This window comes from Ascidiella aspersa, chromosome 8 (assembly GCF_963924565.1).
Source record: "Ascidiella aspersa chromosome 8, kaAscAspe10.2, whole genome shotgun sequence".
Classification (NCBI taxonomy): Eukaryota; Metazoa; Chordata; class Ascidiacea; order Phlebobranchia; family Ascidiidae; genus Ascidiella; species Ascidiella aspersa.
The window spans coordinates 4940303-4967693 of NC_139454.1; the positions used below are offsets into that span (position 1 = coordinate 4940303).

Genomic DNA, 27391 nt, shown 5'->3' on the forward strand with positions numbered 1-27391 from the left:
ACAACCAAGAATTTAACTTTTTTTAGTTTACTGCTGGCTTTATAAGTTTGTGTTACGTTCTAACTCGGCGGTTCCCAAATTTTTCTAAAAATTTTGCTTGGCCGACCTGTTGCAATTATTTTGAAATTTCGCGGCCCTATAAAATTCAAGGGTCAGGGACCCATGTTTTTTGTAGTACACTAGTGCAGTCTTTCTAATGTAGCAAGTTTTTAACTAATGCGAACGATTCGCTGATAGCAGGTAGTACAGCATAATAAATGCTTTATGATGTCACAAGAGACATCATAAAACAAACACTCTATATGATCGAATGATTAAGCATAACTATAAGACAATCATGATGACAGATAATGTTTAAAACATAGACTAATGTTTAAAAACATTCAATAACGCTAAAGCCTAATGTTAAAAAGCTTAAAGACTAATTCACCTCGCGGACCCTTTGAAAATGCTTTACGGACCCCAGTTTGGGAACCGCTGTTTTAACTCATGTATGTTTCCGAGTTTCGTTAAATGTCAGAGTGAATATTTAGGCGTTAGAAGCACTTTGGTAAGTTTATTGCTAGTTTTATATTCGCAAAGCACATTTAGACTTGGAGTTAAGCATTAAACTGTACAAACAAACAACTTAGAATGTACAGTATGTAAAGTATATCGAAAACATAGCAGTTGTGCTTCTAATGGTATAGATTTCGCAACCTTATAGCAACAAAAGTTTACAATCGAACAATTGTGACGTAAGAGGTAACAAGGTTGTAGTAGAAAGCCCCCTCAAGCTGTGGCGTGTGTAGAATTTTGCACCCCGGTGATATTTTTTTGTTTCGCCCCGGGCGTGGGAAACATAGAATAAAAACAGCAACGGGAAGTTTGCTTTAACGTCAGTTAACAGCAGAAGGGTAGAATTTTTGGCCATGTGAAATACTCACCTGTGAAAAGACAAGCGACTTAAACTTGGAGCATAATGGTTGAAGGTTGTAGTTAGACATAGAATGAATATTAAACCCATACAGTAGTAGGTTGCGTTTTGTAAGCATTTGGAACAAATGTTACGATAATGGCTGGAGATTGTAGTTAGACTAGGACGAATATCAAAAGCAATGCAGACGGGAGTAGCATTTTGTGAACGACTCGCATAGATCTTGAGATTATGGCTGGAGGTTGTGGTTAGGCATATAATGAATATCAAGTCCATTTTGTAAACGTTTCGAATATCATTTTATTAATTTTCAACGATGTTTCTACTCTTATATATGGGCTTTAAAATTTCTACAACATTGAACCAAACAACTTGCTTACTTTGTCAAAAGCTATAGATATAGGATATTGTACCGGAACGTTTGGTAAGCGAAGGACAGACAATCGTTAAGTTTATTTCAAGAAAAATTTGACAACGATAACAGCACGAATTATCACTGAAATTAAAGATTATGATTGAAAAGAAGTTTCACGTACTTCAGAAATTTGTTGATACGTAGAAGAAACTACACTTTCCTCTGCAAGCGGTACGATGTATAAGCGGAAGAAAGTTAAAATAATCAGATCAAAATCTTGTTTTATGGTTGTCTAACTTTATTGGTCTAGACTCTAGATTCTAGAGCATTTTGTTTTACTTTGATGGACATTTTTATTTAACTGTGAATTTCAGTCTCATAAAATAATTTCCTTTTTCTTGCTTTTTGCCTTAGTGTGTTAGTGTTTTCCATTTATTGTGCGAGCGTTCAGTGGCATTCGCCCTGACGAAGGCGACTTGCATAGGTTGTCGAAACGTTGGTAAAGAATTGAGTGTTTGTGTCCATATGAGTATAGGTGTTTCTGTATGTTTGTTGGTGCGTGTTTGTATGTCGTTGTGTGTGCGTTTTGCGTGAATTTGTTTATGTGTGTGTGCGTGTGTGTAGTGACGTGTAGCGAGTGGATAATAATGGTTATCAACAGCTTGTCCAACGACAGCCGATATACCAACGCGGTGATTTGTCTTAAAGCTTGTTGATCCCAGGATAATCCTTCAACGAGCGGCTTTAAAATAGCTTCACAACATGTTGTCAGTCGCCAGCCACACAAAGGACCATAATGCCGTTTAAGGTCGCAAAAACCCGAGATTTTTGTGGAATGCAGGTTTCCTAGTGTTTGTAGTTGCTGAGTGGAATTGCTGGGCAAGTTTTTCTGGAATTTTGCGGTTTTGCTAACATATAATAGAAGGATTTACAGGCTTTTGGATACAAATCGACAGGGCTGTGCATTTGAATTGGCCCGATAGGTATTTGAATACGCTCATTGAGAAATATATTTTACTATTGTGAGAATACATTACGAGGTAGTAAGCAGATTCAAAAGTATTCGGATTTACAAAAAGTCTCCTTAGAAAGTACATTAGGTATATAAAGCATTAAACAGAATTAAATACTTATCCAATGTCTTTCGAGTTCGTTTAAGTTGTTTTTATTGGCCGAAACGGTCTCAAAAATACGGCTATACAGCGGAGAATTAGAAGTAATTAGATTAAGTAGTTGCTATCTTTTAAACATTCTGTCGTGACTACCAAAGTTAAAACATTAGAAAAAACGCCGAGAAGCTTCAAATGAAGCGCTTTAAACCCTAAAGAGCTTGTTGTACTACAAAGTGACCCATATTTTCATTATATTGACTGCCTATAATTCTTGCCAAATATTGACATAAGGCGAGGTCTTTGCTCAATGCCAAGGTCGACTTGCCTCATTGATCAAATAGGTACCCCCGTATTTGATCAAATCAATCAGACTTTAAACGGGTGTATCTTGTCAGGAAAGGTGCTTTACTTTGAGCGTGTGGCTCAAACAGCATTTTGTGAATGAAACGTGATGACTGGGCTGTTAACTACGCTGTGAGAGAAAGATTTTTTAACATTAGAAGTGCTAAACTTTGTGGAAAAATTTCAGCAATTAATAACTGCGGGCTATTTGATAGAAGGTACCCTAGGTTAATATGTGCTTGTTGACCCATATGTTTTGTTTACTTATTGCATAAAAATCCCGTTTTTACCCATTTTTACGCAAAATACGTATTTAGAGTTACGCCGCTGTAGCGAATGATGATTGAAAAGCGCATTAGGACGATAAGGAATATATTTGGTAAATAGAGTCAAAATCCGTAGAATGATGCCCATACAGAAGTAGGTAACGTAGTTTAAACATTTCTTAGTATTCGTCTTCAACATGTAGTTGGTACGGTTATACAATGTGTAAAAAAATCAATTTTTTTAGTTATTTTTTCAGACTACTGGTATTTTTTTCTTGCGTTTGCGTTCTCAATAAACGTTGAACGCAATACGTTTAACCAAAGTATGTTGAAATTCTTTTTCAGGCTCAATAAATAGAATGATGTTAGGTTTCTGAAGTATAGAAATATTTTTAATTTCGTCATTTTTGGGACAATACAGTCCAACAATGCATTCTATATATTTGAAGGCAAGTAAATTTTCAACATTTTTTATGTTTTAGAATTATTTTATTTATTTTATGCTAAATTTGCTTAAATTACTTTTTAATTTAATTCGTATGGCTTAAACGATTTTTAAATTTGACAAACGAACATAGGTTTTGTGTGTATATTCAGTATATTAAAGTTGGTATTTTGTAATGACTATCGCCTTTTGACGAATAAGGCAATTACCACAAACTTATTTTTTCCCCATACAGGTCGTTCTTGCCATTTTTACGTTTATGAACTTGGCCAAAGGATCCCCGACAGGAAAACGCCCAAACATCGTCATATTTTTATCAGATGACCAGGACATTATGCTTGGTACGTTGTAACTAATATGCCACCTCTTCAATATATTCGTACTTGAATTGCAATACAACCATTAAATGTCTAAAATTGAGATAAACTTGTATTTAAAACATTAAAAGACATTGTATTTTCTTTGTAAAAATTACCAATTTGTTTTGTGGAATATTTTGTCATTCACAAGTTAGTAGATGAGTTACAAAACTTTTTACATAAAAGGCCAGATTTTTTTTGTGGGACTTTTTAGGAAATATGCCGGGGGGCCGGATTGATTGACCCGGTGGGCCGGGTTTTAGAAGACCCTAAGTTAGTGCATTGCATCCATCCTTTTACGTCCTTTTTGTAATGAAATCTATTACTATGCCCATATGCCTTTGTTAATGACGCTAATATCGTCCATTTTTGTATTGGAATAATAAAACGATAAGTCTACTTTTTGTGGTCTTTCCAAGCAATAGATTTAAAACATTCGAATATAATAACTAAAGGTTTTAGTAAGACGTATAGTAAGAATTATTGTGATCGTTTCGATGTTGAACATTAAAAAAGAGTTATTTGAAACGTTCATAATGATACCTACTTTTGCACGTGCTTTAATATTCCAACTACGAAACTAAAACAGTTATAAGACCTAAATAGCATTAAAAAGTAATGCTTTCTTACTTAAGGTTCTATGGATGTGATGCGTAAAACACACAACCGCGTCATCAACCGTGGAGCTACTTTCAACAACGCGTTCACCACTTCCCCGATCTGCTGTCCTTCAAGAAGCTCCTTTCTAACAGGTTCGTTAAAAGTAATTAAATTAAACTGGAATATTTATAGAATAGTTAAAAAATTCAACACAGAAAAAGTAAATGGCCGTATTTGTGATTTCTACTTTGACGTCATAAAGCACGCTTGTACAAAAGCTTGTGGAAAATACAATACAATTTGTTTTTATGCAGTGCCACATGATTACCCTACCTATACCTAAATAAGTAAAATTATTTTCTTGGAAGTGCCTAAATAAAACTTCAGTATTTAAATCATTTTTCCCGCGGGCAAACAAAAACAAAATATTCAAAAATATAAAACATCGTTTTTATCATTTTTTCACTTTCTCTTTCAGCTTAGCTCATTAAGCAATGAGCATACTAAAATAATGCAAGTGTAAGTCCTATTTACTAAAAAAATTGCAATTTAAGAGAAATACCAGTACACCCTATAAAATGGCGTTTGTAAGATTATCAGGCGTGCAAACACGTTTAGGAACCGGCCTACGGAGTCAGAGTCATACTCGGGTACCGAGACTCAACGGCTCGACTACCCAAGACTATTCTAGTCTCGAGTCAGATTTTCGCATGCGCAGAACCAAAACGGCCGCAAATTGATAAATAATTGTAATTTAGGTGCAAAAGCATATGGTGGAATGTTTTCGTGAAAATGTAATGGGTTGAATACGGTCTGTATAGAGCCGGACTCTGGTTGTTTTTTTGAAACGACCCCGCATTTCTGATTAAGAGAGTTTACGTGTGCCTCTGAAAAACTGAAAAGCTTTAGAAACCCTGCTTTAACCTTCATATTCGTAATGCAAGTGTAAATCCTATTTACTAAAAAAATTGCAATTTAAGAGAAATACCAGTACACCCTATAAAATGGCGTTTGTAAGTTTATCAGGTTTTACTCGTGCCTCTGAAGAACTGAAAAGCATAAGAAACCCTGCTTTAACCTTCATATTCGTCCAGGTTTATATTCCCACAACCACCACGTGCTAACCAACAACGACAACTGTTCCTCTCCTGCCTGGCAGCGTCAGTTTGAGAACGGGACCTTCGCAACCTACCTCAACAAGTCAGGCTACACAACAGGTGAAGGCAAATGTTTTGAGCCAATTTTTAGACTGAGTATTAAAGCCCATATAGAAGTAGGTGGCATTGTGAACGTTTCAAATACCTCTTTATTCATTTTTAACACAGTTGAAAAAAGGAATGAAGAGGTGAGATATTCGAACGTTTAATACGTAACCTACTTCTGTATGGGCTTCGATATTCTTACAATACGTCTTACTCACAACTTACAACCATCATGCTCCATATTTAGACTGTTTAGTTAAAAACAGGTACAAAAGCATAAAAATCACTTCTTACAATTTACAGAAATGTTAATTTCGCCGTATAAAACCCTCTCCAGTTTTTGTACCGAAAACAAATATATGAAGAGTACAAAATGTAGTTTTTCTGAAAGACCTAAAAGTGTTGTAGAAATTTGAGAAACAGCAAAAATAAGTAAAAAAAAGATACTCGCAAATCGTAACCCCTGAATATATTTATTATGTCCGAAATTTGGCAGAAAAGCACGTAGAGCGCATTTTAAAGCAGCAAGGCGCTAAGTAACTTCATCGTGTAAACTGAATTGATTTCTGGTCGCGTTCCGGTCTATAAATGAACCAGCTGTTTGAAACTCATGCGTAAAAACGGGGTTATTTGCAGCGCCTTACCCCAACAGCTTTATGTTTGTCGTGCCTACTTTAAACTGGGTCGCATGACACCAGTGTTTTAAACCGGCCGTTATAAGTAAACTGCTTTAATTTACTAAGATTTGTACAGGTTAAAAATTACTATGCCACTCTAACCTATGTTCTAGCCCTTATGAACAATAGTTATGGCATATATCGACTGTTTAGGTAAAAAAGGTATATGATTGCAAAAAATTATTTATAAAAATTTACAGAAATTCCTATATATACGGCGAAATGTATTTTTTTAAATTTAAAACAGTCTAAATTAATTGATTCGAAAGCAAGAATCTTTCGTTTGCATTTTAATATATCTACGGGAAATTCCGTATATGCGAAAGTGTATTAGCTGATTTGGGATACTCATTAGTCATAATAAGATACCGTCCGGAAAGGCTCTTAACCGAAATCAGTTGACCTACTCAGGATTAAAGCGCAAGGCTAAAAAACAATTAGTTTAAAGAAGCCTTGAAATGTGGCCAGTTTGAGTCCTATGTTAAAAGCTCGGGGCTCAGGTGCTGCGCGAGATGGCAGATTTGTGGCCTGATATACGAGGTACCCTTGAAGTGGTTTGCGTGGGTGCGTATATGTGCTTGTATGTGTGTTATTACGCGCATGGTGGGTGCGTATGTGTGTGCGTGCGTGTGGTGACGAGTTTTTCTTCACTTACTTATTTGGGATAACAATAAAACTAACCCTAATAAAACCAGGATCAGACGTTCGTTAAAGGAAAATATGGAATATATATTCACCTATACTGGTATCGTCAACAATATAGGAACAAAATGCAGTTATAAGTGTAACATATTATTAGCAACTTGAGCACGCACATTCGCACAATAAGGACAAGCGGAGAATCAAACAGTGAAGACGCTTTCAAATAAATCATTCAAAACAAGGGACGAAAGATTTATTTTTGGCCAATTCCATTTCCCACTACATCTTATAAAATGACTGACTTTGGTTCCGACTGTTAAGTTTAAAAAAATTTTGCTCCAATTTAAAGTCATTGTCGTCATTTGATTGGACGATATATTAAACTTTTAGTCTGCCAGTGAAGACCGTGAGAAAAAAAAACTACAGCTTTAAATGTGGCGTGAACATTACAATATTTGGCAGGAATAGTAACTTAAAGCGCAACAAGATATAGTAGCAAAGAGAACAGGGTTTAATGCAGGCAGCTGCGGAGTTAACCTGGCATTTCCGACAAGCGGATAATGACAGCCTGTCAATATGTTTAGGATTCTCTCAAGTGCCTGTTATCTTTCATATACGTGACTGATCGGGCCACAGGAAGCGCAATTCGACCCCCTTATCGTGGTTTCGTGACTTACCTGGCGTTAGATTACCAAAATTGACTCATCGCCAAACACCGTGGTGTGTTAAGGACACTATAAGGCCCTTTTTAGCTGAACAGGCTCTTTTTGTGCATTACCTTGATAGTAAATTATTGATAATCTTGCTGTAATTAAAATCTCTGAAATTCCAACGTGTGCCGTTTTTAAATTAAACATCAGTATAGACAAGAACGTGTAAAAATTCTTCTTTTTTGCATGTTTAATGTGGCGCCCTTTAATCGATTTAGGATTAACATTTTTAAAAAGTGTAATTCGATATAGCTTATTTAGTTGCTGAAGCCACATTAGGTACTTTTTGTAGAAAAAAACGAACAAAATTGCGGATATGGCGTGTTGAAAAATATTGAAGGAAGCATTTAGTTCGCCATAGAGTTGTAATGCTTTTAAAGTTAACTGTTTCTAGTACTGGTCAAATGTTGTTACGATTTCATTTTGACTTTAAATTAATTGTGCACCAGCATCAGGGAATTCCGATACTAGACATTTTAATTCGACAAAAATATCGTTTCCCGATATATTTTGGACAAAAAATATCGATATCCAATACGGTACCAAATGGCGTATTCGAAAACTAGCAAAATTGACTGAATTGAGATTTTCAAATATATTTTTTCGGTTTACTTGATCAAAATGTGGTTCAGGGCTATTACGCTTAGTTGCCTGCATTTTAATGTACTATTTAAAAAAATGAAAAAATTAGGCCAAGTGATAGAAGTGCTGCGTTTGATTGTAAACTCCGACTGAAACTTCTTTATTAAATTGATATTGGATTGGTATCGATACCAGTCTTGAACGGACACTGATATCTGATAACAACACTAGGAATCGGCTATCGGCTCCGATCCGATACTATCGAACACCCCTAATAACCGTCAACGGGCGACTAAATTTTTTAAACACCTGTTTCACTCGCGTACCTTAACCATTCCGCCGTTCCCGCTCTGATAAATCTGTTATTATTTGTTCCTGGTGTTGGATTTCATTGGCAAGTACTACCCGCGAACCGTTTGGTAGGCCATTTTGAAACTTCGAACCTAAAATCCTGTTGCAATATATACCTTAATCCAGGGATCCTTGAACTTTTTTCACGCAGACCTCTAAAAATTAGTTTTGGTTCGATTTGTTTAGGAGTGACGTTCTAAATTGACGGCATAAAACAAGTAAATCTGAGAAACCTGTTGTTTCAGTCGAAAAAATGTGAAACTGAAATGCAGTATAAAAACATTCAAGGATAAGGCTCCAAAACTTTTTGTTTTCTCTTAACTCTGTTCACTTTGACAACTTTTTTTATCATTTTTAAATAATACACTAAGATTTTAACTATAGGACTTCATCGGCCCCCAGTTTCCGAAACCCTGCTTTAACCCTTAACCCAATTCTAACCCTTCACCCAATTTTTCTCTGCTAACTATGTTGTTATCTGCTCCCTGTGGCAAGTTACTTGAAAATTAATACCAACCCGCGGACCGTTTGAGGCCTATATTTGAATCCTCATTACTCAATTACCGTTCTGTTAACTGTGTTAGTATCTGTTTCCTGCGTCAGGCTACTTTGGCAAGTACCTTAACGAATACGACGGGAATCACGTGCCTGCTGGCTGGCAGTACTGGATGGGTCTGGTCAGGAACACAAAGTACTACAACTACACGCTCAAGCACAACGGGAAGAAGGAAAAACACGGCGACGATTACGCAAAGGTTAGAAACCCCAATTTCTATGTTTTATCATAATATGTATACTTGGGTACACTATGCAGGGATCTGTAAAGTAGCTTGATAATGAATTGCAAAGCCATTAAGGTCGAGCAAATCGACATCATCTTAATTAAGACGTTTTGAAACGAACTTGTATCACATTAACTGAAAATGATACAAATCAAAACGTCTTAATCAAGATGATGTCACCTACTCGACCGTTTTAGCTTTGTAATTCATTATCAAAAATCTATATAAATTTGTGTTTTTAAATGCGTAACTGCATTTTGACTAACACATGCTTAAAGGTCGAAAACGCTGTGATATTAATGAAGACGACGGAAGAAAAATATATTTGGCACGTTTCTTTGTGTGTTTTTTGCTATTTTTAAGGAGCCACAATAACGACTTTGGGAATATACGAGTATGTAAACCATAGTACGCTGCTTATAGTTTGTATGTGACGTCAATCTAAAAGCTACCAGCCCAATACCAAAATAACGGCTACGTAGTAATCTCAATTGAGAAAATCATGCCCTTGTGATTCTACGTAGAGTTTATGATCAAAATAATCCAAATCCAAATAAAGTTATCCAAGCAGTTTAGGTCCGAGTCCAGCAGCTTGTATACTCAGTCCTAAATTTATTTTACTAGTATTAACCAAAGAGCACGCCTTAGCTGTTTAAACTTGATTTTTCAGTGACTTGACTGTAGTGCACTTAAGTTACTTATTATAAAGTATTTGACTTGACCTAATTAGTTTAGGCAAATTCAATTAAATTGACTCGACTTAAGTATTTTGGACAAAGTGACTTGACTTGATTTAAGTCGTTGGTGTTGACTTTTTTGGGTGTTTTCATTAAACAACATGCTTGACCTGTTTTTTCGCCAATAACTTGACTGGGACTTAAATCGCTTCAAAATGACTTGTTTACAACATTGATGTCAGTATTGAAACAAAGCTATTCAAATATGTTAAGCCATTTAGTGTCTAGTTGTCTATTTTCGCCAGATTCCTTTGCATTATTAATTTGTTTTGTCGTACTACCGTTAGCCGTTCCAATCAGCTATCGATTTTGTTCCAGTTAATATCCGGATTCTTTCGGGATCGATGGTGTGACGTAACAATCGATAATGACGTATGTTGTGATCGCTTGAGAATGAAATCCTTGGACGTTTGCTTGAAAATCTGACTGATATTACTGTTTATACCATTTTGTAAAGCAATGTCAGTTCAATAATTTTACAGTGGATTAAGTTTTTGCTGCAACCAAGCATGGAAATCTAATATATAAAAATACTCTGTACATTGCTTTTATATGTATCCTTCTCGATGTTGATGTAAAACTTATATTTTCTGTAAGTTTGCCTAGGTACTAAAATTAAGCGCAAAACAGAGAACTCCAAAGCACATTATTTAAATTATTGAAATAGTAATGATATTATTATCATTTTTGTTAATTTTGGGATCTAAGTCTGCTCCAACATTGCCATTTGTTGATCTCTTCTCCATATCGTAAGATCCAAGCAAAACCACAAAGGTTGTGAAAAAGATCCAAAACAACTTTATTCAACAGAAGCATTTTGTTTGAATAAAGTTGTTTTGGATATTTTTTACAACCTTTGTGGTTTTGCTTGGATCACATTATTAAAGTGTGATGAACTGAGTTTCGTTGAAAATTCATTCACAAATCAGTTTTGACATTTTAAACTTGATTTCTCAAAAGTTTCACATTCCTCTTGCTCCAATTGTTCCAAGACTACCTCCGATCCGATATTATCGGGTGTCTTTATTATTAATTATCTTTATTTTTTATCTTAATTTACATTCCTCTTGCTCCCTTGTTTCAAGACTACGTTGGTTTTAAGTTTGTTTTGACCAATTTTAACATTTGACCTCTCAGCATTACCACCATGCTACTTCCACCCGATATTATCGGCCATCTTTATTTTTAGTTATAGTTAACATTCCTCTATCTCTCTTTGTTCCAGGATTACCTCACGGATCTTGTTGCAAACCGTAGCGCCGCTCACTTCCGGACGTGCAAGGAGCTGAATCCCGACAAACCGATCCTCTCCGTCCTCAGCTTCCCCGCTCCTCATGGGAAGGAAGACGGAGCTCCTCAGTATCAACATCTCTACAACAACGTGACTTCGCATATGTGAGTAAATATAAAATAGTTCATATACAAAGGCAGTTTGTACAGACGCTATAGATTAGGCTCAGTTATGTTCAGTATTAGCATCTCTACAACGATGTAACTCCGCATATGTTAGTAAATTTTTATAAACAAAGGCAGTTTGCATCTGGATACAATTCTTAATGCATTCGCAATTTAACTCAATGTTGCAAAATTGATTTTTGTTGTAATTTTGTTGTGTATAGAAAAGCTATAGGTTAGGGTCAGTTATATTCAGTACCAGCATCTCTAACACAACGTGACGCCGCATATGTGAGAATTTTTTATATAGAAAGGCAGTTTACATCTGGATTCAATCCTAAATGCTTTCGTAATTTAGCTCCGTCTTGCAGATGAATTTCGTTTTGTTTTTAATTGTTGTATTTTCAAGAAACGTTTGACATACTTTGTGTATTTTAGTATCAGCATTTATACAACACAGTGACTTCACGTATGTCCGTAAATGTTCATATACAAGGGCAGTTTTAACAGAAGCGATAGGCTGAACCCTGGATACTGCATTTATGTTCAGTATAAGCATCTCTACAATAACGTGACTTCGCATCATTGTGAGTAAATTTAAAAAGGTTCATATACAATAATGGATTCGCAATTTATTCCATCTTGCAGATGAACTTTGTTGCAGTTTTGTTGTATCTAAACGTTATAGGTTAGGTTTAGATATATTCAGTACCAGTATTCAGACAACAACGTAATTTCGCATATGTGAGTGAATTTTTATATACAAGGGCAGTTTGAATATGGATTCAATCCGTAAGGCATTCGCAATTTAGCTCACCTCTAGGTTTGGTTCAGTTATACTCAGTTTTAGCATTTCTAGAACAACGTGACTCTGCATATATGACTAAAAGTTAACATACATGGGCAGTTTGCATCTGGATTCAATCCTTAATGCATTCGCAATTTAGCTCCATCTTGCAGATGTTTTTTGTTGTTTTTTCAGGAAGCGCCTAAAATACTTTTTTTGTTTTTAATACCAGCATAACTTCGTACTTGTCCGTAAATGTTCATATACAAGGGCAGTTTTTGCAGATGCTATAGGCTAAACTTCCCGTACACTTCGCCCAAAAATATTTTATTTATATTCAGCATCAGTATCTATGCAACTACATCATTTCACATAGAGCAAATACTTTGTCCCACCCTGCTATACTTTGCCTAACTATGTAGTTTGCTAACCTTCACTGCTTAAATTTGCCCAGAACGCCGAGTTTCAATTACGTTCCCAACCCGGACAAGCACTGGTTGTTGCAGCAGTTTAAGGAACCAATGGATGAAACCCAGCATCGGTTTTCTGTGCTGCTTCAGCAGAAGAGACTTCAAACCCTAAGATCGGTCGACGATGCAGTTGAGAAAGTAAGCAAAGGTTTTGCGTAGTTTAAAAAACTTACTACGCCAATAACTATAGCTAAGGTTGATCTTACATTGTGGTTGAGATGTCTTTTTTCGTAAGCATTCGTTTAAAATGTTTTTTATGGTTTTATAATAAGGGATGTCCGATAATGTCGAATAGAAGCCGATACCCGATACCATGTGGTAGTACGTCATATTAATGACGTCATTATGTGTCGGTTCGCGATACTTTTTTTCCAAACTCGGGTATCGGTATCGGTTAATATGTCAAGTATCGGTCCTTCCTATTTGAACATTGGTTGTTAAAACTGCATCATAATATGCTGCTCAATTCGACCTTCAGTCCTGGAAAGTAACAGCAGTATATTCTAGCAATTGGCAGTTATTAAGGTCAGACACTTGATCAAAATGTTAAAAAAATATTCTATACAGTATATATATTCATTTGAATCATTTAAATAGCAATAATTTTAATTAAGATATACTAACGATGCCTTTGCTGGCAAAATATACGTCGTTATATCTTAGTTCTAATATATGCGTCAAATATATATATATATATATTTATAGCATCAATATGAAAATGTCTGACCTTTATTGCTAGCATTGCTAGACTGTACTGCTAGAAGCTAGAAGCAGTTTGCGAACCGGTCTACTTGTAACCTCGGGCAAGTATATAGTTGTGGTGAGACACACCGGTATAACTTGTGTGTATTTGCCGCCTAATCGCATTATGTTACCGCTGTAATGGAGGCTTACTAGACCCGCCCAACGCATTTTGCTAGCATTTGGAGAACTCTGTATCTTAGCCTGAGGCGCCCTACCTTTTTTTTATTTGAAGATTTCCTCTAACTCTGCGTACTTTTTTAAAGCCGCGTCACAAAAATACTTTTATGCCTTTTTTACCGACAATTCTGTGTGGCTAACACTGTCCAGTGTCCAGCAATAGGGATGTCCGTTTGACATTTGATTACGGTATCGACACCTGATATTTCGGTAAAAAAAAAGTTTCGCGATCCTATACCAATGACGTCATTAACATACTCAAACAAGCAAAGAAATTAAACTCAAGCGTACAAAGGACAAAATGTTTAAAAACAAGTTTTTGCGCGCTGCCATTGTATTTGTATTTTTGATTCGACTCTAATATTTGACGTAATTTGTTGATAGATCGGACCAGCCCAAGTATGTTAGCCCAAGTATCGAATATCAGTGACGTAGCAAAATACGTAGGATGTGATAGCTGTACCTCTATAGGTTACTCACCTACCCTATAGAGGTGTAGCTATAACGCACAGCACACCGTGGCGCTTGACGTTTAATGCAAGGCTTGCAAAACGTCATGGACGTAGGGAGGTTGTTCGCTAGATTTTTTACAACTCGGCAAACAATTAATGAGCTCCAAAGTTTACCTTGAAGCTATCGGCTTCTAAAGCTGAACAAACTGTTAGCGCTCACGGTTAAGGCGGAAGTACTCCGTTCTTGGCTTTGTAGTGCAATCTTATTAATAAATTAACCTGATACAGCTTACCCTCACCACTGCCGAAGCATACGCCAAAATTCGCATATTTTTTAGAGATTTCATTACAATTTAGTTTGGATTTTTACAAACAACAGTATATATAGCCAAATTGAAGTAGTAAATATTATCAACTTATAAATCAAACAAAATTATTTTTGTGAAATAACTTTTTGTAATTTTAAAGCATAATCGCTGGGGTTATAGTTATGTGTTTGCAAAAAAAAAGAACCAAGCCCATACAGAATTAGGTTCAATTAATAAAGTTATTTATAACGTTTACAAAATGCTACGTAATTTGGTATTTCATTTCACGTTTTCTACATTATAACACAAAAAAAGGTTCATTTAAAAAAAATCTATATTAATGTTTTACAATCTGTTGGTGACCTGCAACAACTAAATTTCCTCCTAATAAGGCAAAATTTTCGTCGTAACTCTAACGTTTCGTCAACAAGCTCAAAATATAATCACGCCTCCACTAAGCCAAGAAAAAGGGCTAAAAAGGGAGCCAGGCTCTATTAAAACGGTCAAATAAACTGGCCACATACTACTCGAACCCGCCCGGTCGCTTGATGTACATGTTTGGTAAACACAGTGATAAGGCGGTGCTTTTATTGTGGGTGTGGAACCTAGCTCTAAACCGCCTAATCCTCCTGCACGCATAACACGAGCCTGTGTAAGATGGAAAGGCGATTAGGCTTGTTCATGTCACCACTTCTAAACCAGCCAGGCCGCTTTTCTGCCACGATTTTTTGCCGCCTTCCTTATGCCTGCGCCCTGCGTTATATGTAGCTCGTTTATAGTAATTTATCTTAGTGCGTAATTATGGCGTCAAAACGTTGGTTAACAACTACCATTACCATAGGAGCCATTTATGAATAGTAGTACTATGCTAGGTAGAAACCATTTATATATTAAATTGATTAAATGGTGTGACAATCCTCCAAATTTATGTACATTGTACCGTTGTCTGGTTCAAACCGTGAAGTATTTTTTCTTCCGTATAAGTTAAACATGGTTATCGTCCTAATAACCTACACGAAATAAATCAAAAATAGCTAAGAATGACCCAAATATTACTTGCAACCAATACCGTGAAATGTGGTTAAAACTTGTACGTAGTCGATTCAACCATAGTTTCTTGACAAGTAGCAAGTCGAAGACCATTTCTCACCAGCTTGGCTTTCACAATAACCTCCGTTATATCTGAGATCCCAAAACCTGATAGTGGTCTTACAAGCATCACGTTTCGCCCAAATGTCGAGTCTCGCAATCCCGTAATTGTCGCGTTGTTTGCCGTCGCCTCATCCGATTCGTCACGTTGTTTGACTGTCGTCTGATCCGATCTGAGATCTGATCTTGCGGTCGTCCATAGAAATGTTAATAATTCCCTGGAAATTGTTGCTATAAATCATCTAAGTTCGTCAAAATCTGACCTTGGTTGACTCCACCCTGTGTTAAAGTTCCTTAAGTCAATTACTGGACTGAATCGATTGAACTTATTTCGACATACGACTTAAAATTTACAGTAACTTGTTTTTATTTTTTGACGCACAATACTGATACATTGTCTTCTAGTTTATTTTTTATTGGGTTGTTTTTAAGACCTAACATAACTAGTCCATACCTATAGTTTTACACATAAAGCTAAACTTGACATTTTCAGGATTAGACGATTTTTTTACATTTTTAGCTGTCACATGTATTGTAAAGTATTTGTTATTATTCAAGCAGAATGATATTCCTTTTACATGGGAGTTTTTGTTAATGCCAAAACGTAAAATTCTGAAATTACACTGTCATTCGATTAAACACCAAAATTAAACACCTGAAATGGGCGAAAATGTAACATGTTTAAAAATAAACGTGTTTAAATTTCAGGTGTTTAGACGTTTTGCCGTTTATTCGGTCAGGTGTTTAATGCTAGTATTCAGTGTTTCCAAATCAATTCCACAAAATTTCATTGGGTAAACCATTTTATTGCGCGAAAAAGGTGAAAAACAACACAAAAAGCTTAACACAGTGAAAGTTTCGAAAAATGCAAAACTTGGAAAAGAAAACTATACATTAAAAATTGAAGAGCTTATATTAGAAATGAAAAGAAGTAGGAAAACGGAAAACATATATAATACACAAAATAACATGTTGGAATTGGATACAATGAAAGTGTTTACGCAAACAAAAATATATCTGCAACAAAAATTACAAAAGAGAAAAAGTAAATAAAAACAACAAAAAAAGATATATATGTTTTAATATTTATAATTTCTATGCTTGGCAAAATTTTCAAGGTGGGGTCTTTAGTGGGTTGTTTAAAACCATATTTAGTAGTAGTAAAAATATCGCATGTTAAATACAATGAAGGCGTTAATGCAAACAAAACTGTGTATGTGATAAACAGTAAAAAAAACAGAAAAAGTTAAAAAACACAGAAAAAGGAGATATTTTATTATAATATTTATAATTGCTATGCTTGGCAAATTTTCAAGGTGGGGCCTTAATTAGGTGGTTTAAAAACATATAAACACAGAGCAACAGGGTGGATAACTTAAATCCTGTGTACATCAACAGGCTTGAATATCAATGAAACTATTAACTAAACAATTTGTTCAACAAGTGTTGTTCTTTCACAAAATTAATGTCCGTTCCATCCACTAATATACAAATGCAGAAATGCTGCTGTGCCCTACAAAGGTTTGCCCAATTAAGGCCTTGAAGAGCTTTTCTATAAGATGAGTTGAGCATGGCTGCCTAAAAAATAAAATTTAGATCAATATAATATACTGCAATAATTAAATTATACACTGTCACTGAGCAACTTTTTTTTTTACTTGCTAAACATAGTAAAATTTTCAAGTTACCGACTAGAACCACTACAAGTCATCTCATAAAAATATGTTTTAGTCTGTCATTAACCACCACAAAAACATATTATTATGACTTGTACTAAGTTTGTGGCAATGCATTCTTTAAGCATAGCATTGAGGAATGTGTTATTTATGTTACACTTTACCTGAATGACAGTGCAATGATTGCGAAACAAGTTCATTTTTATTGTAATTGATATCTTCATAATCCACAAAAATTAAAAAAAGGTTCACCCTACTTTGAAAACAAATTAAATCATTAAATAATTTCATAGAAAAAGTGAATATGTGTTCCAGATTGTTGTATTGGACATTATGTGCTATTGAAATTTGTGCTTAAACTAGTGATATACAATCTAACCCAAAAAAGTTGCCCATTACTGGGATATGCATACCAAACATTAGACACAACACATGCAAATTAAATGTATTTACCACAAATTTAAAAATTGGATAAATGAACTTAAGATTAATAAAAAGAAAATTTGAGTTTGTTTACCTTGTGATCTATACTCTTTTGTTGATTTCCACTTTTTCACAGACTTTTATTTTCCCATCTTACACTTTGCAGTTAAAATTTCTGTAAATAAGTAAAAAAGTTATGTAAACTATATAATTTATTAAAGGGCCAGAAGCATTCCAAAGTACTACAGATTAAATTTCACATTTAAAGCTTCAATGTAAGATATAAACAATGGAAATGATAAATTAAAGCTAAAACACATTAAGTACCTCAGAAATTTTATAGAGATTGAAAAAACATCAAAATTGGTGAAAATGTTGGAATAATATTTACCATATTTTTTTACATATTCTATGATGAAAGGTTCTAAGCAAAAACTTATATATTAGTCAATTTTGAAAAGCAATAGTTTTCCTCGCTGGCCGCTACATACGAAATAAAAGCCAAATGTGAATAAACTATATTAATGTAAAATATGTAAGTAAAATTTACTTACATTTTTAACCTTAATCGTCCATAAAGCAAGTAATTTTTGAAGTCGAAAAGAGCAATCGGTTGGCTGTCATTGATTGCCCTGAAACAAAGCAGTGAAATCTTAGTATCTTTAATATTATTAAATTGTTAAAAGCATACTTGATTGTTTAACAGAAAAATTAAATTTCTATTTAGGATAAAAAAACATACAAACCTTGAATGATTCATTAAATTTAATCCTTTCATAAAGTGTAAAGCAACAAATCATCACGAAATAGTCTTTTACAACTTTCCTTGCTTTTGGATTTATGAATAAAATACCTTAAATTCTGAAACAAAAATCCAAATTCAGTTACTTCGTTTTCCAAGACAAGGCTTTTGTAACATACATTTTAGATTCTAAACCTGACAGTCTTGCACAGCTAATAAAACATTATTACTACACATTTATCAAAAAGCAAATTAAAGTGTATATGTCACCACTATACACTTTATAGTATTTGTTTAACATAAATGTTAGTAACTCGAAAGCCAAATACACGCAAAACCGGCTTTAACTGTAATGTATAACTTGTAAAAGTTCTAAGCATTTTCTCTGTTTGACGTTTCAATATCCCGCGTTCGTCACAGGCCAGTGCGTTGTTCAGTGGACCGAATCAATTTCAAATACCTTATAACTTTATTTATTGAATGAACTTTATATGACACAGAAAATTGTTTTAAAACAAAAGATAATTACTATAATTAGTTAAATTATATCGTAAATAGAACACTTAATAAAGAATACTTACTGTTCGTCATATGTCAAACAATTTATTCTTGAAAAATATACAAGCTTCATGGCGATACAGCTTTTCTCTAGAAAAAATCCGTGCCGTAGATTGTTTTCATCGCGCGTATTTTTATTGCTGGCGCAATTTAAGTAGGTCATGGTGGCACAAAACCGCACAGCTTCGCTTTGTACTTTGGTATAAAGCTATAGGCAAGCTACATTAATGAAATCATATCTTGGATTTAATGGCACGTTAAGCGCACTAACCCGTATATTTATTATTTTAACACAATGCCAAATAGGCCGAATAGATGTTAAGTTAGGAAACCATGATTTAAGTAATTTTGTTTATTGTGATCTGTTACGGCCATATATGTTAACTTGTTAAATATTTGACGAAATCGATAGACGCAATCGTACGTAAAACAACCGCTCAGTGCTTTAAAATAACAATACCTCTCTCAACAACATCTCATCACATCAACATAAATGGTTTAAGCTATAACTTTGCAAGAATGTATCGAACTAAACATGTCTCACAATCAACGTGTTAAAATATCAAGTGTTTAATCGTCAACGTGTTTAAAATCGTTAATTGTGCTTAAAATTTCCCAATATTTGTTGTTAAACACGTCAAAATATCAGGTGTTTAGCATAAAATCGTTCAGGTGTTTAGAATTTAAACATCAAAATTCAAATTAAACACAAAGGTGTTTAAATTAGGTGTTTAAGTGTTTAGATTTTAAACGTGATTAGACCGTTTTGGTGTTCAAATTTAAACACCGTTCTGACAGTGTACCCAACATGAATAACTTGTCCGTTCTAATATTTATTTATTTACAATATTTGTATCGGTGTAATAAATCTAAAAAGAATCGGTTCTAATATTAACCTTTTGATTGTAGTTTGCTCTTTAAAACATGTCTAATTGCTAACTCATTAAGCCCAAAAAATCCATTTCCGAATTTCGAATTTGACTATAACCAGCACACTGAAATTTCAGTTCGTATCGATGCTGGAGGAAATTGGCGAGCTGGATAACACCTACATCATCTACACGTCTGACCACGGATTCCACATTGGGCAGTTCGGACTGGCCAAAGGCAAAAGTATGCCGTATGACTTCGACATCAGGGTGCCACTCTACATGAGAGGACCCGGAATTACGCCTGGACTACAGTAAGTCATTGTTTCTTAACCTTATATCGCGACGACCCACGTGCTAAGCTAAAGTATACAAGCGAAGCCTTAGCAACCCAATTATCTTCACTGAACTTTTCGTATGTAATAAAAACATATATTTACAGGATACTTAAGTTCCAATTTAATTTGTATGAGCCATGTCTTCTCGTATTGACTCCGTAATTTTCTTTAGTTTAGGAGAAATATTGCTCAATACATCTAACCGATGGCTTGGCTGCGATGGCTTTCGGTGTACTAATTATACGTAAGCCGTAGTCGTTGGTCAAAAAGCAGATCTCAGCTATTAACACACATATGTGTGAATGTTTCATTGAATACATCTAACCGTACTGAATCAATGCATTTGGCGACCAAACCAAATCAAACGGCAGCCCAATGTTTGGTCGCGACCCATGATTAGGTATCACTGCAGAAGGTGATACTGTGTATAATGTTATTAAAAGTTTAACCTAGTGTTACCTTAAGGTGCGCAACACGTTTTAAGAGGTACACAGGTGTGCCCTAAGCTAAAAAACAGTTTAAGAAGCACTCGCTTTATATAAGTTCTGATAAAAAGGAGGCGCGTATTTGTTTTCGTGAGACACAATTTGAAAAAAACGTTTTGCATTTTATATACGGTCGTCTTTAACAACATCCCACTTATATTAACCTTGAACTGTAGTGTTTAACCGAAACCTGCTAGTTCAAAATTTGAACCAATCAACATTATACCTATGGATTCACCATATTTTCTTTAAGCTCTAAACAGAACCACAAAGGTTTAAAAAAAGATAAAAAAAGAAGAAGCTGAATACTATATTTACGCAAACTGCATCGTCAGTTCCGCTTAAAATCTATGACATCAGATCTTTTTAATAACCTTGTGGTTCTGTTTGGATCTTACGATATATATCAAATATCAATAACTAAAAGCTTAGATCCCAATAAAAATAATAAAAAATATTATTGTTTTATCAACAATATTTTCTGTTTAGTTTAGACAACGTGGTCCTCAACATTGATATGGCTCCCACCATTCTTGCGTTGGCCGGCATCGAAGCTCCTAAGGGAATGGATGGAAGGAACTTTATGCCGCTCATATCAAGGTAATTCACCTATGACCTGACTCAGTCTACCTATACCTGCTCTGTACAAAGAAGTTAATTGACAATTTGGAGCTTAACTTGTTTATGTTTTACTGACAAAAAAACGTTTGACCTTCTTGCCCAGTACAGAGTTATTGCTACACCATAACGTCGCGAAATTATTAACAGATTGGGAGAAATTTCGGTCTATTTGTGATTGAGAAAGAAAATCAAAGCATCACTTCTCAGTCACATTAACTAAAGATGATACACGTTCGTATCGAAACGTCTTAATAAAGTGATGTCAAGCTACTCATTTTTTTGGCTTTGTAATTCATTATCAAGCTTCATAACAGATCCTGGGCGCACATTACAAACATTTATTGCCAGGACGGTGTGAATCGTGTGGTGACTTGGATCATTTTGGAAACAGGCCGCAATTTGGCCCCAGGGCCGTAGTTTGGTGCCCCCTGGTGTTGAGAACGTCAAAGGTCAACGAACTTGTCACTTAAACTAAACTTTAGAGAATAATGACTGGAGGTTGTAGTAAGACGTAAGAATATCAAAGCCCATCTTTACAGAAGTAGATATAATTTTGAACGTTAAAACTGAATAAAGATGTTAAAAATGAATAAAGAGTTATTTGAAACGTTCGAAACGATACCTACTTCTGAATGGGCTTTGATATTCTTGTAACGTTTAACTTAACTCTTCCACAAATTCCCCTACTCGCAGAAGTGAATATACATAGGGATGACGTGTAACCTCATATGTCTTTCATCTCCTTTCCCGTCAATTTTCAAACCACAACAAGTTCAAAGAGTCTGGGAACGCCGGTCCCTATGACCGCATAATGGCTCCTCTGTCGACACCTTTGTTCGTCACAATTGCGCCATGCGACATAAACGGCCCACGACGGTCGCCTGATAAAATCGGAAAGGCGGAAGACGAGGTTTTAATGAGCCCGTGCGTGGGTCGAACTGGAAACCCTTGGAATTTTTTGATCACCTAATTTGCGCCTTGAAAATGTCGACAATATGTCAAGCTAAAGTTAAGCTGTGCTTTTTGTAAGTTTGGGTTTGGTGAGCTTCATTTACAAAAGGAAATTTTTGTAGAAATATATAAAGTATGTTTATCATTCTTATGTATTTTGTTAGTCGTTGCATTGACTTGCATATTAGAAAGGTTCTGAAATTGCCTATGATTTAAAACACATTTTGAAATAGTCTTTAAATTCGGAATAGTCTTTTTATTTTTGAATGTCAAGCGTAAGTAATGTGTTTAGAAAGTGCCGTGGTAAAACAAGTTTTTATACTAGTTGTTATTATTTTGACCATGGCATTTAATCTGTCTGTTATCGAGTTAAATTTAACAAAAAACACCAAATTATCCGCTTTTAGGTCTTTAAAAACCTCTGAATTGTTTATAAAAGTCTGTTGGATGTCTTTGAATATTGCTAATCGCCAGCAATTAGATACTCATGTTCGGCATGCATGCATCAGCAGTCCAAATATACACGCGTAATTCTACGTGGTTTCAAGTGTCGGATGTTGGCGAGTTAATGGCCTTGCGTTGTTCAGAGTTCAAAGTCTCGTGCTTGACTTTGAACTTAAGTGCCGTGAATTCCCTCCGGTTTCACAAAGTACGTGACTCCAAAGCCCCGCTCCTTTAATTCCCGAAGGAGGCGCTTTTAGTTTCGCCACTTGGTCATTGCGTTGACAGTTGTGTACTGGTGTGCGAATTGTGCAAACCACGAGCTATATCCGATGAGATAAATGCAAAGCGACGATTTTAACTTTGTTCAATTCACTTACAAATATATTTGTTTTTTCATTGACTTTAATTCTCACAAACAACTTTGATATTAACGTAAAGAAAAAAACAGCGAGCATTAGTGATAGTTTTATTCTAATTCGCTTTTATTTCGTTTAAACTCCTGGCAACCTACTTATTTATGCCGAATTTTGCTCGTTTTTGGCCAAAAGACTATGATGTCGTTTGCTCATGTAATGTCATATCTCCTTAACGGTGTTTTGTTGTCAGAAAATCGTGTTAACCAGTTTTGCACGACCTTATTGTTTTGTGTGTAAACACTTTTAACGTCCATTTTTGTCTCAAATGCGTCTAACCAAGTTGTCTCACTCATTGGCAGTCACGGCGACCACGTGGAACCAAGATGGCGGCACAGCTTTCTGGTAGAAAGAGGGAAAATCCCGAAAACGAAACACCACCTTGACCGGCCCGCAATGAAAACGAAGCAATACTTTGTAGACACAGTGGGTATCTATAAAAGTCGAATTGCCACTAGTAATGGGTTGTACGCAGTCAACCAGTGTAATGGTTGTACGCAAATGGTTGTAGTCAACCAGTGTAATGGTTGTACGCAAATGGTTGTAGTCAACCAGTATAATGGTTGTACGCAAATGGTTGTAGTCAACCAGTGTAATGGGTTGTACGCAAATGGTTGCAGTCAACCAGTGTAATGGTTGTACGCAAATGGTTGTAGTCAACCAGTGTAATGGTTGTACGCAAATGGTTGTAGTCAACCAGTGTAATGGTTGTACGCAAATGGTTGTAGTCAACCAGTATAATGGTTGTACGCAAATGGTTGTAGTCAACCAGTGTAATGGGTTGTACGCAAATGATTGCAGTCAACCAGTGTAATGGTTGTACGCAAATGGTTGTAGTCAACCAGTGTAATGGTTGTACGCAAATGGTTGCAGTCAACCAGTGTAATGGTTGTACGCAAATGGTTGTAGTCAACCAGTGTAATGGTTGTACGCAAATGGTTGTAGTCAACCAGTATAATGGTTGTACGCAAATGGTTGCAGTCAACCAGTGTAATGGTTGTACGCAAATGGTTGTAGTCAACCAGTGTAATGGTTGTACGCAAATGGTTGCAGTCAACCAGTGTAATGGTTGTACGCAAATGGTTGTAGTCAACCAGTGTAATGGTTGTACGCAAATGGTTGTAGTCAACCAGTATAATGGTTGTACGCAAATGGTTGTAGTCAACCAGTGTAATGGGTTGTACGCAAATGGTTGCAGTCAACCAGTGTTTTCGCTTACGTTTTCTTCTTTTTTTCAATTTGTTTTTTTTATTTTCGGTTCAAAATGTTTGGGTTTTGCATAAAGATTGCGACATAGTAGCTATTTCAAGCACCAAAGTAAATGTATTAGTTAAATTAAAAAAAACTTGGCTCAAAAATACTTCACCTACCCGTTTATAACTGTTTTAAACGTTAAAAGTTATAAACGGGTAGGTGAAGTATTTTTGAGCCAATTTTTTTTTTTTTTTTTATATTTAATAAAAATGTTTAAATTTAACTAATAGATTTACTTTGGTGCTTGAAATATCTCGATGTTTTCCAAAACTGTTAAAATTTTTACAACGATTGGTATTAAGTTGTTCATGGAATTCATCCCGATTTCTTTTCCAAATTTTATTTAAAACCTATCGAGTGACCCAATTTTAGGTTTTTGAAAATCTTTAAAGATTTTATAGAAAAGTCTTCAAACGTCTTTGAGTTTATTTCGTAAAAATGTGCGGCAACCCTACGACACTTAAAAAACAATCTTCTGCTGTGTGAACCACTTTCCAGACATCTGTTTCGCTTTGTGAATAATCGAGTAAGACAAGCGCTTATCGGCGCGAGCGTCACCAGAGCAGAATCCCGAGTTTTTTCCCATGAAAAGCTGTCAACAAGCAGAACGCAAATCACTTCCACTTTCCTCCGTTCCCGGCTTTTCATTGAACCAAAACGCGCCGGAATCGAACCCCCTTTAAATGGGTATCCAATTACCCACTGGCTCTGTAGCTGGGTTAGGGCAGAAGAGGGTAAGCCACAACCCCGTCAAGGTCACATACATGAGTTCAAGGTCGTTGGAAGGGCGAGGCGTGGTTTTGTTTAGGCTTAGCTCGAGTTACAATTTTTTAGTGCGTTTCCAAGTGGCTTGAAAAGGTGATTTCCGTGACGTTAAGTTTGTAATGAATTTATTATTTTTGGGATAACTTTTTAAGCCAATCCTTGAAGACGAATTTCATTAAACTCAGTTGATATGGTCGTGTTGGTTTAACTCAATGCAGAGTTGTCCCAAGCATTTCAAATCCATTTGGCTTCTGTATTTGTTTCCGTTGAGATCTATCGATCTTTTTGGCTTTTGCAATTCATTATTAAGCAACATTATTTTAGGTTTTAGCATGACTTAGCTATATGCAGTCTTATTATAACCTACTTTATAACTTGTTGCGGCAAAACATGCTAAAGGTTCTCATTAAATAAAAGTTGTGTTAACATCTGAACACTGTTGTTTTTGTTGGCCGCTCCGCGAGTATAAAAAATGTTGCCGGCACCTGTTTTAGTTGATTTCAAACAAACGTTTGGCCTCTTTACCCAGCACAGAGTAATTGCTGCACCATAAGCCAACTTAGGAAATTCAACAGACCTTTTTGTTAATATTCTTTACAATTTCCTGTCTTGGTCGAAGTCAGTCTTTAATAAGTTCTAGTCCAGCGGTTGTCAACCAGTGGGCCATGGCTCACTGGTGGGCCATAAGAATATTTAAGGTGGGCCACAGACAAAGTATCTCACTAATGCACGGTTGAATAAATAGTCTGTTTTAAAATACGTTCTGCTGGGTTTTGTTCTAAACCTTTTTTTTTTTTTTCTTTCATAAAACTATTGGGCCGCAGATTTTTCTTGCAACCTAAATGGGCCACGAAAGAAAAAAGGTTGAGAACAACTGTTCTAGTCATTTGAAAGAGAAATATATTTCAAACATTCATTCGAAAGGTTAAAGAATATTTGCTCCCATTTAAAGTCATTGTCGTCATTTACGTGTAAGGGCAAGGAGATATCTTTAAATTTTTCACATTTAGTTTAGCGATTGATCCTTTTTGTTTTAGTAGATTTACACTAAAACCTGCATTAGCAAGATTCTAACACTGATTCTTGTTTAACTTCGCAGGAATGCAAGAGTCCCAAATACCGCCATCCTTGTGAGAAGAAACAAATCTGGACTTGTGTGCCTGATGAGCTCGGTGCCCTCAAGTAAGCCCCTATGTTATATGGAACTTTTAACTTTTCTGCGGAATAAAAACTTTCTGTTTATCTAGGCTCTATTAATCTTGCTCTAATTTTCTTCTTTCAATTTTCAAGTCATAGGATTTTAAACCATTAATAATTTCTTTTTTTGTGTGTAAAGCACTGCTGTTGACAGCAAAATATTGTTGATATCCGTTTTAAAGTGTTACTGCCATCAGATCTAAAAAGTATAAATAATAGTGGGGTTAAAATTAACACATCTTTATTAGCAATGTTGTGGGTTTCATTTGATTTTGACGTGCCGAATTTTTTAGGGCTTAAAAGTAATACATTTTCAAATTTGCATATCGTAGGGTTTTGCATACCACAGGACTCACCAAGTAGAACGATTTCTCGCAAAGCCTGCTTATTTTCCCCAAGTTAGAATATAGTTGGCAAACGGCAAGTAGTTCAATTATGTCATGCATATTGTCGTGTTGCTTTTTTCAGTTATAACACGCAATTTTCAGGTGTTTAAGTTATCAATGAATTTTGTCCAGCGCAGCAGGCGTTCTCGAAATAAAATTTAAATGGCGTTTTTACCTGGAAAGCTCTGCTGTTTGCAGCAAGACACTGTTGGTGGCCCTTTCAGCTGTCAATCAAAATAAAACGCGCTCACAAAATGCAGCAGTCGGCCGAACTACACTCCCAGCTTAAACTATTAAAATTATTCCGGACCTATAGCGGCGAAATGCAGGGAGTGAATTTTTCGTGGCCTCAAACTAACGGCGCAGTTTAACTACAGGAAGCGAATGTCGATCTTTGTGCGAACAAAAGCTTTCCTGGAAGAAAAACGGGAGGAAACTTCGCTAAAATAGTTTCGATTTTCAATCTTGTTGGATTTCTACTGCTCAGTTATCTATATAACCCTAACTTTTTTCCACTTTCAATGTTTTTTCTTACTACTTTGACCTTCTGGAACCAGATTTGGTCAACTAGATAATTCTAGTTTTTTATTTCAATGAATTAGAGAAAAATGTGGCTAATTTTAATTCTAAAATTAATCTATTTGTGAACTACTTGTGGGCTCTAATCTAATTTGTATTTTTCCACAAGTACTACTTTGTCCAACGACAT

General features: G+C 35.5%; 1 protein-coding gene and 1 long non-coding RNA gene across 2 annotated transcripts in view; one reads left to right on the plus strand and one right to left on the minus strand.

Annotated features, from left to right (window-relative positions):
- Nucleotides 1–3334: 3334 nt before the first annotated feature.
- LOC146135294 (extracellular sulfatase Sulf-1-like) overlaps nucleotides 3335–27391 on the plus strand; it is a 41027-nt gene continuing 16970 nt past the window's right edge. The window contains exons 1-11 of the mRNA XM_083396385.1: nucleotides 3335–3440; nucleotides 3672–3777; nucleotides 4431–4547; nucleotides 5490–5612; nucleotides 9163–9314; nucleotides 11304–11473; nucleotides 12715–12868; nucleotides 19967–20142; nucleotides 21141–21251; nucleotides 23383–23506; nucleotides 26199–26281. Of these exons, the coding sequence (XP_083252511.1) occupies nucleotides 3420–3440; nucleotides 3672–3777; nucleotides 4431–4547; nucleotides 5490–5612; nucleotides 9163–9314; nucleotides 11304–11473; nucleotides 12715–12868; nucleotides 19967–20142; nucleotides 21141–21251; nucleotides 23383–23506; nucleotides 26199–26281 (1337 nt within the window). The 5' untranslated portion in view covers nucleotides 3335–3419. The remainder of the gene's footprint in view (nucleotides 3441–3671; nucleotides 3778–4430; nucleotides 4548–5489; nucleotides 5613–9162; nucleotides 9315–11303; nucleotides 11474–12714; nucleotides 12869–19966; nucleotides 20143–21140; nucleotides 21252–23382; nucleotides 23507–26198; nucleotides 26282–27391) is intronic.
- Nucleotides 16765–19108, minus strand: LOC146135295 (uncharacterized). The gene is made up of 4 exons (XR_014501634.1): nucleotides 18406–19108; nucleotides 18214–18291; nucleotides 17754–17834; nucleotides 16765–17138 (listed from the first exon to the last, which is right to left on the minus strand). It is a non-coding gene; the product is annotated as an uncharacterized LOC146135295 (long non-coding RNA).